Source organism: Arachis hypogaea, chromosome 14 (genome assembly GCF_003086295.3).
Source record: "Arachis hypogaea cultivar Tifrunner chromosome 14, arahy.Tifrunner.gnm2.J5K5, whole genome shotgun sequence".
In the NCBI taxonomy this organism is placed as follows: domain Eukaryota; kingdom Viridiplantae; phylum Streptophyta; class Magnoliopsida; order Fabales; family Fabaceae; genus Arachis; species Arachis hypogaea.
Genome location: NC_092049.1, coordinates 135,592,946 through 135,613,000, shown reverse-complemented (window position 1 = coordinate 135,613,000; position 20,055 = coordinate 135,592,946). Strand labels below are relative to the sequence as shown.

The following is a 20,055-nucleotide window of genomic DNA, read 5'->3' as shown; positions in this document are numbered from 1 at the left end:
TCATGAAGGGTAACTTACATGTTATTTTAGAGGGGGTAAGGTAGAATTCAATATAATAATGTTGTATGCGTCTTAGAAAAATCCGTTAAGGTATATCAACTAGGGTTGACACTTTAGTAAATGTTTGAAATATCACACTATCAACAATCAATTTGTATAAGTGTATAACTATTGCAAAATAAAATTATTTGTAATAGTTTTCTAAATTGTTGTGAACATATTAGCTGTTTACGTAATATTTGTAGTATGCATCCAAGATAAATTAAAGTTCAAATTTTTAGCTTCTTTAATAGATCGACAATCGATGTAGTATGTACTATATGACACACACTGTTTTTGGTCTGTAGGTTAATTTACATATCTGTTGGGATAGTATAATCTTAGTTGTTAATTATAAAAGAAACCTAACTCTCATCGCAGAAAACAAAACTTAATTACACTAATCACCTAACCTGTTTTGAGGGTGGAAACTCTTGTGAATATATAATCTCCTTCGGGTTCATTAATATTGTATTTGTGTCACTAATTAACTCGTGGATCCACTCATGTCACAAATGATTTTAATCATTTCTCGTCTGTATGCAGCAGCCTCAGAATCTAAGGATAATACATTAGAAGTGAACTCAGCTACTTGAGATGCATCTCCTTCCAAAGCACGAACTATCTGCACCACATGCAAGGATCATTAAAATAATAAAACATAGTTTTTTCTTTTTAAAAAAATATGGTAAAAAAACTTTTATAATTATATAAAATATATTTTATTGAATATAAAATAATTTCTTTTTCCGAAAAAGAAACCATTATAAATAGACCTTTTACATATTTAATTTGAAGAATGTTATATGCACTTCTGTTGTACACTTTTCTTTTTAATTATTAAAAGTGATAGATAAAATTAAAAAAATAAAAAATTATTTTATTATACCATAAACAAAATATGTACATGAACAAAATTTTTTATTTGTCTTATTTTTTTATTCATAAATTTAAACTAACAAAAAAGTCACATAAATGGTAATATTCACATAAAGTGAGTCTAAAATACTTTTTATGAAGATGCTTTAAGTATTACAATATGATTGAATATATTTTTAAACCAGTTTAACAACTTAAATTTTAAAAAACCAGAAAAAACTAATTTATTGTAATAAAACCTATAAAGTGTAAACTCATTTTTTGTGACCCGCACTGAATTACTCTCCCAGTGCCATGAAAACTCATACCCATTCTCACTTCTCCTCGTGCGTTCTTGCTGCTACTCCTTTCTGCTCCTTCGCCGCCCACGAAATCTCTCCAAGGTGCCTCTCTGCCTCGCCTCTCTGCCGTCTATGCTTGCATTCTCTCTTTTGTCCACCTCTTTGCCCATCCTTCTGCTATGGCAACTTCTTTTGTTCTATAATCCTATTTCTCTATTTTGTATGCCCTTCTCATATTTTGCTTTATTTCAATCAATCACATTAAATTAAATCTTTTTTTTTTGTTATAATAGTCACCAGTATTTTATCTTTTATTGTTTAATTTTAATAAAATGAATGCCTCTATCTTTCATATTGTAAAAGATTTTGATTTTGTGGGAGAAGGTTTATGTAAATAAAAATTTTGATTCTACTAAAGATTACACTCCTGCACTTTAATTTTGTGAATAATCTAAAACTTGTGAGTAACCTTAGCTTATTTATTTTTAAATTGGCCTTTTTTATTCTTAATTTGCTTGGTCTCTTGATTGTTGTAATGGGGTGTTTAGTTTTTATTTTACTTGTAGTTGGATTTAATTTGATGTGGTATATAGAGTTGTTGGAGTTGATAGTTTGTTTGGAGTCTTTCTCAACTTATATTTATTATTGTTCTTATACAATGCAGCTCTAAGCTACACCTCTGATCTCATCATTTTTTTTATTTGATTTGTTTACTACTTTACCATGAATTTGTTTTTTTCTTTAGTTTACATAGTAGGGTTAATGTTTCTTTAGCTAGATTTTTTGTTTTTGTTGAAAATCATTACTCAAATGAATTTATTACTGATTATCATCACTAAACTTCGAATTTATTGCTATTTATCTACTGTCTTCTGAAAACGTTGGCGCTTAGGAGTGAGAACAACGCTGGTGTACTACCGCGTTGGCAGAGAAAACGATGCACAGAGGAGGGAGAAGGACGGTGTTGAGAGACTGAACAGTGAGTATGACGTGAAGAGAAAGAGTGAGAACAACGGCAGTTGCTGGGCTGGACAGCGGTAACGGCAGAGACTAGAGAGGAATAAAGGTGGTGATTTTGTCACAAGAGAGTGAGAGGGAATGAGAGTGGCAGATGAAAGGGAGAGGAGAGGTAGAAAGAATTTGAGAATTTTTAAAATTAATAAATATATAAATGGGATATTATAGTTATTTTTTATAAAAAAAACAATTCACTTGGTCTAATATCATTAATTAGTTCAAATAAAAAAACAGTTTGTAATAAAAAAAAATCATTAAAAATGAACTGAATTTAACTAATGCTATATGTTGAGTATTAATTGGGAAAAATTTTATGTCTTTAAAAAAAAATGCTTCTTGTATCTTTATAAGAGTGGCTCCCTTATTTTTAACTAGATTTTTACAAAGATGTGAAGTATTTATGCAAGAATGCAAGCAGATGCCTTAGCTAGCAACAAGTCTAACAGCCATAACAAACTTTCCCTATTTAGCAGATTAAGCACTAAGGCACTAACTACCATAACAGTTCTCAACTTCCTACACTTTCTAACCTTTATCCTTGATAGTACAAATGAGATGTGCACGTGTAAATATAATTTCTCATTTAATTTGATGTGAAATTACAAGTTAAACCTTTGTTAATAAAAGTCAAAATGATGAGTATTTTGTTATTACCTGGCTCATCTTTGGTCGAAGCTTTGCTTCATATCGTATAGAAGCAGCTGCAGAGGCCAGCATGGAAACCATTTCGGTTGGTTCATACTGATTTTGGAGCTTTTGGTCAGCTACAACTTCAAAATTATTCTCTTTCAAAACCTTTGTTAGCAAAGGCATTGCCTGCCAGAATTCACGAAACCACTTCTATGAAAAGATTAAACTAATAAAAAAAGATACATGAATAGTTATATCTGGACAGATATAATAGTACATTAGCCTTTGTACCAAACTAACCTCCATGAAAGTATGATGTGAATCAATTATTGGTCGGCGGCCAGTAATTAACTCGAGAAGCATGACTCCGAAGGAGAAAACGTCGGCTTTTTCAGTGAGGTTTCCACTGGAAGCATATTCAGGGGCTACATACCTGACCTAACAATTAATGCATGAGCATTTATTGTTATGTTTGAATTGATGAAGAATAGTGAAGAGAGAAAAAGAAGGATGTGTTGTAATAATGTACCCTAGAGTTCCCATGACTCGAGTGGAAACATGCGTATTCATATCCGGGCAAAACTTTGCAAGCCCAAAATCAGCAACCTGCAGACACAATGCAAGGGGTTGTACATCAAGTTCATCATCAAATGGATAAATTGATCATTTGCTCACTTTCGCTTGGAAATTAAAATCGAGGAGAATGTTAGCAGCTTTGATATCACGATGGATGATCTTGGGATAACCTGAAAATACAAAAATCATTATTTGTTGATACTTGATAGCCATCGTAGCAGTTAACGAAAAAATCACATTCTAATGCGCATAGAGCATGAGGGCGTGGTTCATTTTAATATACACTTAACATAATTGTCACCAAATATACTGAAAACAAATTAAATAATATATATATATATATATATATATATATATATATAAATTAATTATTAATTTTTATGTGTACATAACAATTTTGTTCTTCAACCAATGAAAAAATCTAAACATAACATTGTATTTGAATTTGAATATGAATAATATTCTCATATTTAGTTAAAAAAATTAATTAAATATCCATTAATAATGTTGAATGAGTCATATATATATATACCGAAGAAGTAAAATCTTTTAATTTCATATGAAAGGACATACATTCCTCATGAAGATATGTTAATCCCTTAGCAGCTCCTAGAGCAATCCTCATTCTTGTAGGCCAATCTATAGTAGGACCTTGCCCTGTTGTTCAAATAAGTGAATAGCCATTATAATTTGTATCCGATCCATTAAAAAGTTATTAATGCAACCACAAAACAATTTTATTAATATTGTTATTTATTTGTACTATTATAGAAAATCTCTTGGTAATAAAAACCGATAAGATTTTCATACTCGAATATAATTTTCTATGACTTTTTACTAGTATATTTATGTAATAAAAAAATATTATTTATACACAAAAATTAGTTGTTAAAATCAACTATATATTATGTATTTATATAAAAATACATTTATAGTTTAACTCATTTTTAATATGTATTTTATGTTTTATAATAGTAATTAATTAATTTTAATGTATATCTAATATGATTGTTTTGTAATATTTTATAATAATTATATTATTAAAAAAATATACATGATAATTTTTTTAATTTATACACATTATTTACAAATAAAAACTAACATACAATTGTATTATTCAACTTTTAAAAAATACCATGTAGATGGAACTCTAATGTATTGTTTGGAACAAATTCATAGACGAGAAGTCTATGGTGGTCGGCGATGCAATATCCAAGCAAAGAAACGAGATTCCTGTGATGAACCCTAGTGATTATGTCTACTTCAGCTTGAAATTCACGCTCTCCCTGCCTACTTCCATCCTTGAGCTGTTTGATGGCAGCCTCCTTGCCGTTTGGAAGGAGTCCTTTGTGAACATAACCGAATCCACCTTCTCCAAGCAAATTCGCTTTCGAGAATCCATCTGTTGCAACTGCCAACTCCTCGTATCTGAATATTCTGTTCTTTGAGGAGATTTCTATTATTCCGTTATTGCCTGTACAATAATTAGTAACAAGCATGGTAAATAGAATGGAAAGAGCGTGCATTTGCATCATTGCATGTAAGCAACGTGCAGGTACTATTCTATTTTTATTGGAAAAGTATAGGTAGACAATGAAAATATTAAATAATGTGAATAATGGATATGTCGGATGTTCAATTCAATAAGTATACGAATGGTTGATTATGTTGATTCTTAATTGGATGGTTATTTTTTTCATTCGGTTTACTCATGTACAGTTAACAATGACTGGATGTTCAATTCATTAGGTATGCAGATGATTATCCTAATGTTAGAATTTAGGAGGTAATTTGGAGATGCTCGTTTGGATAGGTTCATAAGTGACTTTTTTTTTTACTTTTAACTTATGAAAATATGTAGTATTAATGTCTGGTACAATTTTCAAAACAAAATTACAACTTTCTAAAAAGCTATTTTGGTGCTTAAGGAGAAATTAAAAAAATGACTTCTCTCATAATAAAATTTTTTTTTATCACTTTTCTTTTAAAATAAGTACTTTTAGAACTAAAAAATCAAATACAAAATAACTTATTTATAAGCTACTTTTAATATAAGTATTTATTGTTTAAGCTATATCTTCAGAAGTAACTTAATTAAGTTGTTTACCCAAACTAGACTGAAGTATTTTTTATTTTATTAAGTTAATTCTAGAACGTACTATTCACATCATTTACGGAAGTCATTGTTTACATAACAAAACACATTTTTATTTTCCGAAGTTGTGCAACAATTTCGGAACAACTATTTATATATAGATATATATTAATTGATTTAATCAATGTGACAAACAATATTAATGTACAGCGTACAAAAATTATATTTTGTTATTATACTTAAAATTTGTCTTAGCAATTTTTAGGATTCATAGTACTAATCCTATTCATAGCCATTCAACCCCAATTTAACAGTTTGAATAGAGTTAGAGTTCGTAGTCCGATCCACAGCGAATTGAGTTACGAATTAAATTCAGTGTGGATTTAGAGTAAATCTTACCCCAATCTATTTATACTCATAATATATTATAGTACGTTCTTAAAATTATTAGAGAGAAAGAGTATAGTAGCAACAAATTAAGTTGAAAGAAAAGTGACAAAAATCTTATTGTTGTTTATATTTTTATAATTTTAGGAAGGGCTTGACGATGAATTAATGACTAGGTTATTTATAATTTTACTATTTTTCATTATAATTTTGTTGTTTTTAATTTTAATATAGACTATATTTTATATTTTATATTTTACTAATATGTTTATGAAATATGATAAACGAATTAAATGTCGTGTCTGATTAGAAAAAAATTTGATTTTAATTTGCTGCAAGATCAGATAGGGTCGAATGGAGAACTTTAGGTTATACGTGAGGTTAGAATTGAAAAATTTTTAACAGAGGGATAAAAAAAAGTTGAATGTTAAAAAGATTTTAAACCTATTAATAAAATTAGAGTAGTAGAGTTTAAATCCTACTCTATCATAATCACTGGTAACATCTTAGTTCTTTTAGGTAATATTTGTTTTTGAAGACTGGAATTGGAACTGGAAAATTGAGGTTTAATATTGTATTTAGTTGTCAGAGATTATAACTAAAATTTAAAATTTTAATTCTGACATACAAAATTTAAGTCTCTTTAATATCACCAGAAAGTAAAAATAGACTAAAATTTTTAGAAATGAAGAGAAACTTCAACAATATTTTTTTTAATAACTAAAAATATTTTACTAAATATTATCATTTCATATCCATATTTATCTTGAACCAAATAGAATACTAAAACATAATTATGTTCAATATATTTTACACCAAACACAATATAAAAATTTAATTTAATCTCAGTCTTTCCTCTCTCAATCTCTCTGAGTCTCTATCTCTCCTCCAAACATAACATTAAATTCGTACCTTTAAGTTCGAGATCTTTATCATGTTTTCTCTTTCTATTCTTCCAATAAAAAATACCAAAAGCGCTAAGCACCACAATCAAAATGGCAAAAGTGACTGTTGCTGCCATTTCAATGATGAGGCCGCTTGACGAAAAAGATGATGCTGGAGTTGAAGTTGGAGGAGAAAAATTCAGTACCTGGGTTGGTTTAGAGGAAGGTTTCGTTGGCAGGAGAGTTTGAGGAGGCGTAGAGGCAGGAGAAAAAAGTGGTGGTGGTAGTAATATTGGTGGGGAAAGAGCTAGTGATGATGACGGTGGTAGCAATAATGGTAGAAGAGGAGATAATGATGATGGTGGCAATGACAAAAACGATGGAGATGAAAGAGGAGGAAAAACTAAAGAAGAACTGGAACAATCACATCCTACTATTAGACAAAAGTTGGGATTTTGTTGAAAGAATGGTTGAAAGAATTGACCGTATTGAGCACAGGGAATTGGATTTGGTGGTCCGAATTCGGATGCCATTTCTTTCTTTTAGATCAGTGTTGTATATCTCACAAATAATCAGCTAAGTGGATCTATATATATATAAATTAAAATAATAATAAATATAAAAATTAAAATATTAATTATAATTTATTCTCATTTTATTTAGGGCTGCACACGGATCGGATCAGATCGGATATAGTCTAAAATTCTATCCGATTTGCACTGCACTCATCGGATCGGATCGGATACGATATCCGCATTTTTTCAGGTTAGATCCGATTGCGAATTGGATCGGATCGGATATCGGGTATATCCGCATCATTCAAAAAAACAATTTTAAGATTTTGTTTGGCTATTTTTACAAAAAAAAAAATCCAGAAAATTCATTTTTTACCTGTTTAGCCTATTTACTTCTAAAATATTATCGATAAAAGTTCTCTTGAATAACAAAAACAAAATAATAACACAAGATTTAAGTTTAATTATTCTAAGTTGAAGTACAACATAAAAAATTAAAAACAAGATATCATAAAATTCATAAAATAACACACTAAAATTCATATCACATTAGAGTTTACTTTCTTAAACTATGCTATTTATATGAAATGTACGGATATGCGGATTTGCGGATCGGATCCGCGGATATCACTGCCAAATCCGCAATCTGATCCTATCATAATGCGAATCGGATAATATCCACAAAATTTGAATCGGATGCGGATAATTACCGCGGATATGCGAATATTATCCGATCCATGTGCAGCCCTAATTTTATTCATATTTGATTAGATACTTTTGCCGGCCTCTTTTTTTTTTCTTTATGCATATCTACCACCAGAGCTGCAATATCGTGTATAAATAATAATTTATCAAAACAAATATTTGTAAAAAGTTTTTGACACAGATCCGTCAAGTTAGATATTGATTTTCTTTTCTATTCTTGGGCATCAATAAATTTTTTTCTACTCCTACTCTATTTTCGTTGTTAGTAAAACTAATATGAGAAAAATAATTACTTTATTTTCGTTGGTAATATGTGTAAAAATGAAAAAAAATATTTTATTTTTGTTGACTATACTTAGGTGAACTGTTTAAAATTTGTTTTTACATTTGGTAATTACGAAAATATAACATAATGTTTAATTTTGTTGATCTGTTCATCTACTTATTTCAGTTTAAAATAGTGAAAAAAAATTATTTAAATAAAAAAACCGTTATGATTATTCACCTACAAGTAGCAAGTATCATCAACATCAACCGGCTTACAATAATAATACATTCAAGCAAGAATAAATTAAAAACATGCACTCGAATTATCTTAATGTTAAAAAATTGCCTTTAAATTTTATTATTAATAAAAAATATTTTTAAATAATTTTAAAATATGCTAAAAATATTTTATTTTGATCAAAAACCTAGCTATTAATAAAAAAGTATTACGTGGCTCACTTATTAATATTAGAATCTCACTTATCACATAACAATTTTTTTTTGTCAGATCATTCTTTCTAGTTAATATAAAAACTTTTTGTTCACATGTGTATTTTTATCATTTTTTAAATAATTTAAATATATTTTTATCGATAATAAAATTTAAAAATATTTTTATCAATAATAAAATATTTCGAGTATATCTTTTGTGATTTATCATTCAAACAACCTAAAAATTAACATGAGCTAGCTATCAGAGTATCAATGAAAAATATTTCTGATGTACTTTAATTTCAACTCTCATCGAAATCGTCTAACCTTTTGAATCTAAATAAAAAAAAAATAAAAGAAGAGTTTTAATTTATGGAAGAGTGATTATCCTTGATAACTATATTGAAGGGAATTAATTAATTGAACATAAATTATATCATGAATTATTCCCTCCGTATGGATCGATCTTTTACTTAAATTATCAAAAAAAAAAGGAACTACTAGAACTCGTGCGTCCTTTTCTATTCCTTCAAAGAAAGACACATGAGTGGTCGCAATTTAAAAATATTTTTGTTCTAATACATTCCTAAATGTCTTTTGGAAATTCAAAGTAATAGAGAATGTGAGGAATGGATTATGAACTACTTCGAAAGGTTAAACATGTTATTTTATTCTTTTTCAACGTAACTTTAATAATGTAATATAATTTCCTTTAGTGAAGCCTTGAAAACTAAAAGAAATTAAACCATCGCAGTTTTTGTTTGTTTCGCTTTGAAATTTTTTCAAACCCCGGTTGCCAGTCCCGATTCTAACTTTCATAGTTTCATAGCAGAAAACAACTATTGCTCGACCAACAAAAAAATTGGATGAATTTACAGTAATGGAATTTGATTATGATTGTACATTTGTTTTATTATAAATATAAATTTTGATTTTTGAGTACTATAATACATGTTCCTCTGTGAAAGAAATCTCCGAAGTATAGCTCGTTCATTTGGTGCTCGAACTTGCCTTCCTTGGAGTGGGTGTAAGGAGAGTAGTCTCCTGGTGAGGTCGGCGGCATTGGACACCTATAAAAGGACTCCAATGCTCAAATAAGTAAGAGTGTGAGTGCATTCAAAAGTAGGATAGAATGGATTCCGTACCTGTGACCTAATAGATCGCTAGTATATATTGAGTTATTTTAAAGTGGTTATCCGTATCTTTGTTGCTAGTTTTACGGAATCTTTTGTTAATGCTCTAATATTTGAGATTCAGATATTTTGGTTTGAGAGATTTTCGAAGAGTTATCTCTTTTAACAGTTTTCGATTCCAAACTTTGCTGGATTAGGCCGATTTTGGTGGTAACGAATCAATACCATTCCGTATTTCTATTGAAATGTCTAATGATTAATATTGCATACTCATTAATCATTACTCATTGCTTGGACTTGAATACGCTTATTTTAAGATGGAATATCATCCATCAAACCAACGCCAGGGCTACCTTGTTGATGTGAAAAATTTTTCCTCATCCAAACAAACTACATCTTAGTTCAAGAACTGACTAATAAGAATAGAAATGGTTAATATGAATTTTTCAACCAATAAAAAAATTCGATCAGAGGATATAGAGAAGCAAAGGTGTGATATAGATGGCTACCTGTAGAGGAATCTCTCTTTGCGTATAGGTCGAAAGTTTTAATAATGAGAAGGGTCAAAAAAATAGGGTCGAAACCAGAAAAATATCACGTGATAAAAATATCAACACATCGTCTGAACGCAAGGTTTGAAGGACAAAGTAAGATAGAATGTGGGGAGTCATTATGAGGATTCTTCAGGGTCAAAATAAGGCCGTGGCTTTAAAACAAGAGGAATTAGGTCATGGTCAAGATTATTCAGAAGCTAGTCCATTCTTGTAATCTATAAATATGAGAAACCTAGAAAAGTTGAGAGAATTTCAATCAAGAACACTAGATCATCATATAAACTCATAAAATTCTCAATCTCAGTGACGTAACAGAAAAACATGGAGTGCAAGTGCATGTGAGTATTAGAAATCAACTTTTAATTTGTTTTCTTTTGTTTATTTGATTCATTTTCTTTCATTTCTTTGCACTTTTGTTGTTATTTCACTTTCATTAAAATTTTTGCACTTTTATTTATTAAATTTTCTTTATTGAATTAATTTATTTCTTTACTTTATTCATTATAAATTTGCCACTAGTAATTTCGACACAAGTCACTTCATAAACACGATTACTAAGTAATTTTCGGGTTGAACTCACTCTTTTTTAAATGAGTCGTATCTGCTCACTGAACTGAGAACTTGATACAAGTTCGATTTTCGACACCCTGTCGAAACATACCAAAATCGAGTGAAACAGAAACATATGCTAACTGAAAGGTTCTTGAATCACTACAAGAAAAACACCCATTCAGGTACACTTGAAAAGTGTAGCCAAAAGTGAAAAAAATGATGCCTTAGGCTACGGCTACGCTTTCTGGGCTACGGCTACGCTTTTTGGGGTGATTCCTATTCGGCCGTTGCCTATTCTCAAAGGTTACGCTTTTCTGCACCAAGGGCTACGCTTTTGGCGTTTGGGAATAGGGTGCACTTTTCAAGTGATGCTGTCCATGACCAAAGGCTATGCTTTTCAGCTTCCATTTTTACCAAAATAGGCTACGCTTTTCAGTGCTACTGCATCACCTGTAAAGCGTAGCCACATTGTATACTATAGCTACTTTATATAAGTGTAGCTTTAGGTCCCTTATTGTTTTTTTTTTAATTTTCTGTATAACCATAGCTACTCTATATAAGTGTAGCCTTAGGTTCCTCATTGTTTTTTTTTTTATTTTCTATATATACATATATATATTCTAATAATTTTTTGTACATAATATTTAGTAATATGATTACATATATAATTCTGTATTTTTAATTAAACGAGTTAAATATTATAAAATAAAAATAAATACATAATTATACTAAATAATTTTTTTAAATAATAAAAATTATCTGTAAATTAAATATATTTATAATGATCCAAAAGTACTAATATTCATACATCTCACACTAAATTAAACATAGCCATATCAAAATAGGCATGAGACCACTTAGAATTTACTACTAATACTCTACGGAAAACTAAAATATTATATTCTATATAAGTATCTTCTAATAAAAGTAATTAGTCTATCATACATGTATTCATTCTCAACATTACTCCATCTTAACCCACAAACCACAATGATAAACAGCTTAATCTTCATTATCATCCTCAATATTATCCTGCATAATTATATAGAAAAGTAATTAGAAAAATATTTATAATGATATTCGCAATTATAAAAATTAAAAAATCAAACTGAAAATAATTAGAAACCAAACTGAAAATAGTTGTATAAATTATCAAAACTATGTCAACTTAAAAAATAAAGTTAGCACAATTCTTGGTGCTGCTTCAGTTAGCACAACTCTAATAATCTTTATATGACTTCAACTCTTCAAGTATGAGAAGCTCCCAACAATATAAACAAATGCACAAATTCAAAAGTGCAAAAGAACAGGAATTCTAGCAAATAGAAGTGCACAAAACTAGAATTACAACAACCAGAATTGCACATACAATTTTCAGCTGTTCGGAATAAGTAGTATGACCACAATCCAATCAATCACGTGTCAAATAATTTGTTATTGTTATTATATTAAAATGTTAATATAATAACGTCCTTGATAAAATTTAGAGATTTATCATTGTGATAGTGATCACAATATTGAGAGATAAATCTTTTATAATTTAATCTAAATTATTCTTGGTCATAGGATTATTAAAAAGGACATTAATAATCCGGAAAGATCAATATATATATAATGGTCTTCATTGGATAAAGATTAATAGATCTCATTTATAAAATTATATATATAGATGGTGCATATAGAGATATGACCATTGAACTGACTCACTTTGAGAATTCCTAATGGTTATAATTACCGTATATTTGTCAATAGGATATTCTCAAGATGAACACAATAATAGAGTTTCCTTTGACCTGCGATTGTCATAGTAATTAACAATGTATTTATTATACTTTGATTCCGGACACCTAATACCCTAGGGTGCTAGTTGAATGGATATTGGGTATGATTTAAATACTTGTAGAATTAATGATTAGTCAATAAGGAATCCGTCAACTCTCGGTAAAGAGTTTGAGCTCTATGATTATAATGACTGAGATGAATAAAACCTTGGCCAAGGGGATTGAATGAATGAAGAAATGAGTTTCTTAGGTCATTCACAGTTCATTATAATAATGGTAACAAGTTAGAGTTTGACAATTAAACCATACTCTAAGGGTTAACCAAGAGCTGGAAAGATGGAAGGAATTATACTTTGTTCTTCTGAGGTTCTTAGTAAAAATACTACTTCATACTATGGGGTCGTTAAGGAGTGTTGCTAGACGCCAACCTTGATTAGTAAATTTAGTATGACTAATTTACTACTCGCTTAGTATTGAACCTATGGGGTCACACACTAACGAGTGTCCTAATCTTTGCTATAGAATTATTTAATTATTATTTTGATTTGATCAAATAAATAATTATATTAATTCAAATGGAATATTATTATATTCTTTGCTAGCACCAAGAATATAATAATAGTATGATAATTGAGAATATTATATGAGATTTGAGAATAATTAGTTATTCTATTTCTAAACTTGAATTCTAAATTTGGATGAGATCCTAACTGATTTTGTTTCAAATTGAGTTATGATATGACTCATAAATTTGAAAGATTCAAGTTTTAAATAACAAGATATGATTTAAATTTGAATTGAGAATCAAATTTAAAATCAGTAACAAATCTCATACTATATATATGTATGCCAAGAGTAGAGGATAGTTGAGAATGACAGAGAGAATAACAAGGGTTGTTATTCCTTTACCTCTACGCACATAAATGTATGTGAGCCTAATTCTTGGAGAAGAATTTTATGGTTTGCAAAGAGTTGCAAGAGGTTTCTCAATTTAGATCAGATATCCATTGGTCAAAGAGTTGATAGCAAAGGTTGGTCTCGGTGTGGATACGCATAGCGCCTTCGTACCATCGAAGGAGAAAAAGATTTTTACGAGCGTACTCAGGTATTTAGATCTGATCTATATATTAAATTATTGAAATAAAATTTAAGCACAAAATAGATCTTTAGGATTACTTTCTTTTCTTCCGCTACGTGTTATGAACACATGGTAATCCTTCAGTGGTATCAGAGCCTGGTTTTTTTGTGTTTAAATTTTTATTCCTATTTTCTTAAAATTTGTGAGTTAATAGGATTAATTCAATTTTTTTTAAGCATGTGATGTAGTTATTTTCATACAGATAATTTTCTAATAAATTAATAGTTAATTTATTTTAATTTTAATTATTTAATTGTGATTAAATTATCATTCTTTAAATATAATAGTTATATTTATAATCAAATATTTTGTTTTGGTTCAATTTATTTATTAAATTTTATTGTGATTTTGATCACAATAAAAGGAATAAGATGCAAAAAATCTTTTATATATATAAGTGTATATATAAAGGTCAAATTTGATTTGATAATTTTTTAAGACTAAATGTTAGTACATGAAAAATCAAATTTTGATTTGATTGATGTGTTTTAAACACTATAATTTTAGAAATTAGTTTTCTAATGTTCTTAATTATAAAGAGCGGCCTGACAACCAGGAGTTTTATTTCAAGATAATAATCAGTGTATACATTTGATGTATTAATGATTAAATTTTATATTTTTTCCTAGACAACCTGGGAGTATAAAAATTTAATTCAAGAATACTGGTAGAAATTCTCTAACAATAGAGATAAGTCCTAAAAGTTAGGATATTGTCAAAAATAAATTTATCTCTTGTTTACAAGGAATGACCTGACAACCAGGAGACTTGTAATCACGGATAGAATTTATTGATGTATATAATGATGCATAAGGAAAATTAATTTTATACTTGAACCCAGACAACCTAGGGGTATAAAATATAATTCAGTTAAATAATTGTCTGACAACCAGATAATTATTTGGGATTATAATTGTATGGAATACAATTTAATCATGTTTATTTGGAATAGGTGTGAGTAACAACTTGATAACCAAGATACTCATTCGTGATTCTAAATAATTTTGCCAGAAATATAGATTTCTTAATTTACTTTCATATTTTAAATTTTTAAATATGTCCATTCTTGTGTGACATACTTGAAAGTAATGTATTGACTACAATTTAGAATTGTATTTTTAAAGGGTTATCATTGAGATGATAATATTCTCCAATAAATTGGTTTTGAAATGGTCAAAACTTGTGAAGTATTTGTAATATTATTTTACATGTGTTGTTTTGACAACCATAAGTTCTAATTTCAAAGGCACTTCCCCACTATTTATTATCGAACATCTTGAGAAGATGTATGGTGCCCAAAGTAAGATAGTATGACTATCAAAGATTTTATTTAAACTAGTGGGAGTATTGGACAATATATTTTGAATTAAACAACTTTAGAAGTTGGAATGCTATTAGGCAAATGGCTTTAACGAGAATTGTTTTTGCTAGCATTTTTGGATATTTATTTTGTTACAAACAAAATTTTCCTTAATATGATTAAGGTTTGTGATCTTTTTAGAAAAATTCAACATAAGTATTGAGGATACGAATCAAAATTGCTCTTAAGGGTTGGTTTGACCAATAATAAAAATATTGAGTATTTTTATAAGAGTTTTAAAGTAAAATCTCTAATATCTAATTGATATTATATTGAATAGAGAATGAGATTCTCTTAACGCATAAATACTAGTACTCTATGTACTCCATCATGTTTAAAGAAACATGAAATTTGATTTAGTTGAAGATCAGTATTTGTTAAATATTTAGACTACGTTTTAGAAATATTGCTAAATTAACAAATTTTTTACCAAATCAATTTTTTATCCATATGAGATATGAAAAAGGCATAAGCTGAAACTCAAGAACATTAGAGTTTGGAGATGTCTTATATGTGTTAAGAGATTGCACAACAATAGAATTGACACTAGGTCCGATAAATGAGATTTATTGGTTACCCTAAAGAAATAATGAGATTATTTTTATCACTCTTCTTATGACAAAGTGTCTGTGATAAGAGGTTAAACTCTTTTTTTTAGAAAAGGGATTCCATCTTAAAGAAAGAGTGGGAGTACAATTACTTTTATTAGAATTGTATACCACTCAATAGAGGATATACTTTTTCCTGAAAGTATAAAATGTTTGATCGTCAAACAAACTTTTCAAAAAAGTAGCCTATTTGTATGATGATACAATTCTATAAAGATAGATCTAATGGTTACTTAGATTTTTTATAATCATGTTCAATAAGGATTGTCCTTAAAATAAAATTATACACTATTGTAGTGGGAGATTTCATGTTTTAAGAAAACGTGATATTTATTATGCACTAGGTGTATTTTACAAAAGGTCAAGCAAACATACTCAAGAGCAAAGGTGTTTAAGGTCAAAAGAGTTTTGATAAACACAGATGTGCATTGAAAAATTATACACATGATTGATTAGCTCTAGTGCAAGTGGGAGATTATTGTGATAATAGTATGCCCAAGATCCAATCCATCATGATTGGCTCTCGTGCAAGTGGGAGATTGTTAGGAATAAGTAGTATGACCACAATCCAATCAATCACGTGTCAAATAATTTGTTATTGTTATTATATTAAAATGTTAATATAATAACGTCCTTGATAAAATTTAGAGATTTATCATTGTGATAGTGATCACAATATTGAGAGATAAATCTTTTATAATTTAATCTAAATTGTTCTTGGTCATAGGATTATTAAAAAGGACATTAATAATCCGGAAAGATCAATATATATATAATGGTCTTTCATTGGATGAAGATTAATAGATCTCATTTATTAAATTATATATATAGATGGTGCATATAGAGATATGACCATTGAACTGACTCACTTTGAGAATTCCTAATGGTTATAATTACCGTATATTTGTCAATAGGATATTCTCAAGATGAACACAATAATAGAGTTTCCTTTGATCTGCGACTGTCATAGTAATTAACAATGTATTTATTATACTTTGATTCCGGACACCTAATACCCTATGGTGCTAGTTGAATGGATATTGGGTATGATTTAAATACTTGTAGAATTAATGATTAGTCAATAAGGAATCCGTCAACTCTCGGTAAAGAGTTTGAGCTCTATGATTATAATGACTGAGATGAATAAAACCTTGGCCAAGGGGATTGAATGAATGAAGAAATGAGTTTCTTAGGTCATTCACAGTTCATTATAATAATAGTAACAAGTTAGAGTTTGACAATTAAACCATACTCTAAGGGTTAACCAAGAGCTGAAAAGATGGAAGGAATTATACTTTGTTCTTCTGAGGTTCTTAGTAAAAATACTACTTCATACTATGGGGTCGTTAAGGAGTGTTGCTAGATGCCAACCTTGATTAGTAAATTTAGTATGACTAATTTACTACTCGCTTAGTATTGAACCTATGGGGTCACACACTAACGAGTGTCCTAATCTTTGCTATAGAATTATTTAATTATTATTTTGATTTGATCAAATAAATAATTATATTAATTCAAATAGAATATTATTATATTCTTTGCTAGCACCAAGAATATAATAATAGTATGATAATTGAGAATATTATATGAGATTTGAGAATAATTAGTTATTCTATTTCTAAACTTGAATTCTAAATTTGGATGAGATCCTAACTGATTTTGTTTCAAATTGAGTTATGATATGACTCATAAATTTGAAAGATTCAAGTTTTAAATAACAAGATATGATTTAAATTTGAATTGAGAATCAAATTTAAAATCAGTAACAAATCTCATACTATATATATGTATGCCAAGAGTAGAGGATAGTTGAGAATGACAGAGAGAATAACAAGGGTTGTTATTCCTTTACCTCTACGCACATAAATGTATGTGAGCCTAATTCTTGGAGAAGAATTTTATGGATTGCAAAGAGTTGCAAGAGGTTTCTCAATTTAGATCAGATATCCATTGGTCAAAGAGTTGATAGCAAAGGTTGGTCTCGGTGTGGATACGCATAGCGCCTTCGTACCATCGAAGGAGAAAAAGATTTTTACGAGCGTACTCAGGTATTTAGATCTGATCTATATATTAAATTATTGGAATAAAATTTAAGCACAAAATAGATCTTTAGGATTACTTTCTTTTCTTCCGCTGCGTGTTACGAACACATGGTAATCCTTCATCAGCCATAACAATATAACTTCAAGTGTTAAAGTGTCAATAAAGCCAACAACATATGATTTTCAGCCATAGCAATTAACTTAACCATATGCAAATATAAGAGGTATAACATATTATACATATATCTAATATATTATACATATAAAAAAAGGGGCAAAAGAAATCCTAATATATTATTATTTATTTTAAATAGGAATCCTAAAGTGTACTTTGGTTTTGGTTTTGCAACTGCATTCTAAGAATTTAATTTTATATGATTTTTTAAAAACCGACTACGGATTTAGTACACTTCAAAAAAATAGCAAGCAGTAACCAACTTAGAAAAATCATATAAATTCCATCTTTGGTTGCATTCTCCTAAAGTTTGGTGTGATTGAACTAGACTTATCCATCTTTCACCCAGTTCAAGTCTCAGAGCATTTTCACTTCTCTAGAAAAAGTTATGCCTCTCGAAATATGGTTTTGTTTTAAGGAAAGGGTGCTGTCGCAGCAGTGAACAGCCCTGCTTCCAGAAGACACAACTTTCTCTATAAAATTTGAATTATCCTGAAATTTGGACATAAAATACTAGACATCCTAATATTTTATTCCTCTTTAGTTTCACCTCCAAAGAATTTCAGAGTATTGAAATATGTGGTTTTGAAGTTGTTGTTCCAGAATTCGTACAACATTATTTCTGCAGAAAATGACCATTTTCTAAAAATCATATCTCCCAAAACACACATTGAAAAATTCTGAAATTTTAGGAGAATAATCTAGACATCTTAAGGTTTCATAGAAAAATAATTTCACTCATTTTGAGTGGCTAGATTGCTCCCAGTTTTGTTCACAAATTCTATAGGAACTGCATAATTCTGCAAGATGTAACCTCGGGTTTTGAGAGGTCAAAAATTGATTCCTAGCTTTTCACTCACTCTAATCTTGCATTCTAACTTTCTTTTACCTATTGTAACTTGTTGGAAAGATTAAATCAGCCCCAAGTGCTCAGGATTAATAAATCACCATTTTTTGTCACTTTTCACATTTAAGCATACTCATATGAAATCAACAATTTTTGAATTACTCAACATAGCAATCCAGCCATAAATCACTCAAGCAATTCACATATATTATCATCAATTTACTGCATCATATATAACAAATAGACCAGCATCATCTCAAATAATCATTAGCATGTACCAACAAAGCAATTTAAAAGCATAAGAATAATCCTCTCTTGAGAATATGGTGCACGAATTGCGAATCACACTTTTCACAACGCGTACCACTAACCAGCAAGTGCACTGGGTCGTCCAAGTAATACCTTACGTGAGTAAGGGTCGAATCCCACGGAGATTGTTGGTTTGAAGCAATCTATAGTTATCTTGTAAATCTTAGTCAGGAAGTCAATTATGTTTATCAATTGAATTGTGAGTAACCAGTAGAGCATAAATTAAAAATTACTTGTTATGCAGTAATGGAGAATATGTTGGAGTTTTGGAGATGCTTTGTCTTCTGAATATCTGCTTTCCTCTGTCTTCTTGTTCACGCACGCACGTCCCCCTATGGCAAGCTGTGTGTTGGTGGATCACCGTTGTCAATGGCTACCTTCCGTCCTCCTAGTGAAAACTACGCTCACGCGCTCTGTCACAGCACGGCTAATCACCGGTTGGTTCTCGATCCGGTTGGAATAGGATTTACTATCCTTTTGCGTCTGTCACTAACGCCCAGCCTTCAAGAGTCTGAAGCTCGTCACAGTCATTCAATCCTTGAATCCTACTCGGAATACCACAGACAAGGTTTAGACTTTCCGGATTCTCATGAATGCTGCCATCAGTTCTAGCTTATACCACGGAGATTCTGATTAAGGAATCTAAGAGATACTCATTCAATCGTATATAGAACGGAGGTGGTTGTCAGGCACACGTTCATGATTTGAGGAAGGTGATGAATGTCACAGTTCATCACCTTCATCACAGTTAAGCGCGAATGAACATCTTAGATAGGAACAAGCGTGTTTGAATGGAAAACAGAAATACTTGCATTAATTCATCGAGACACAGCAGAGCTCCTCACCCCC

The 20,055-nt window shown here is 29.6% G+C and overlaps 1 protein-coding gene across 1 annotated transcript; it reads right to left on the bottom strand.

Moving 5' to 3' along the window:
• Window positions 1–262: 262 nt before the first annotated feature.
• Window positions 263–5,606, bottom strand: LOC112744396 (proline-rich receptor-like protein kinase PERK1). The gene is made up of 8 exons (XM_072216007.1): window positions 5,582–5,606; window positions 4,558–4,896; window positions 3,996–4,079; window positions 3,522–3,592; window positions 3,376–3,452; window positions 3,147–3,279; window positions 2,871–3,032; window positions 263–664 (listed from the first exon to the last, which is right to left on the bottom strand). Exons 1-8 carry the CDS (start codon window positions 5,604–5,606, stop codon window positions 527–529), a joined length of 1,029 nt encoding a protein of 342 aa, XP_072072108.1. The 3' UTR covers window positions 263–526.
• Between the last annotated feature and the right edge of the window lie 14,449 nt (window positions 5,607–20,055).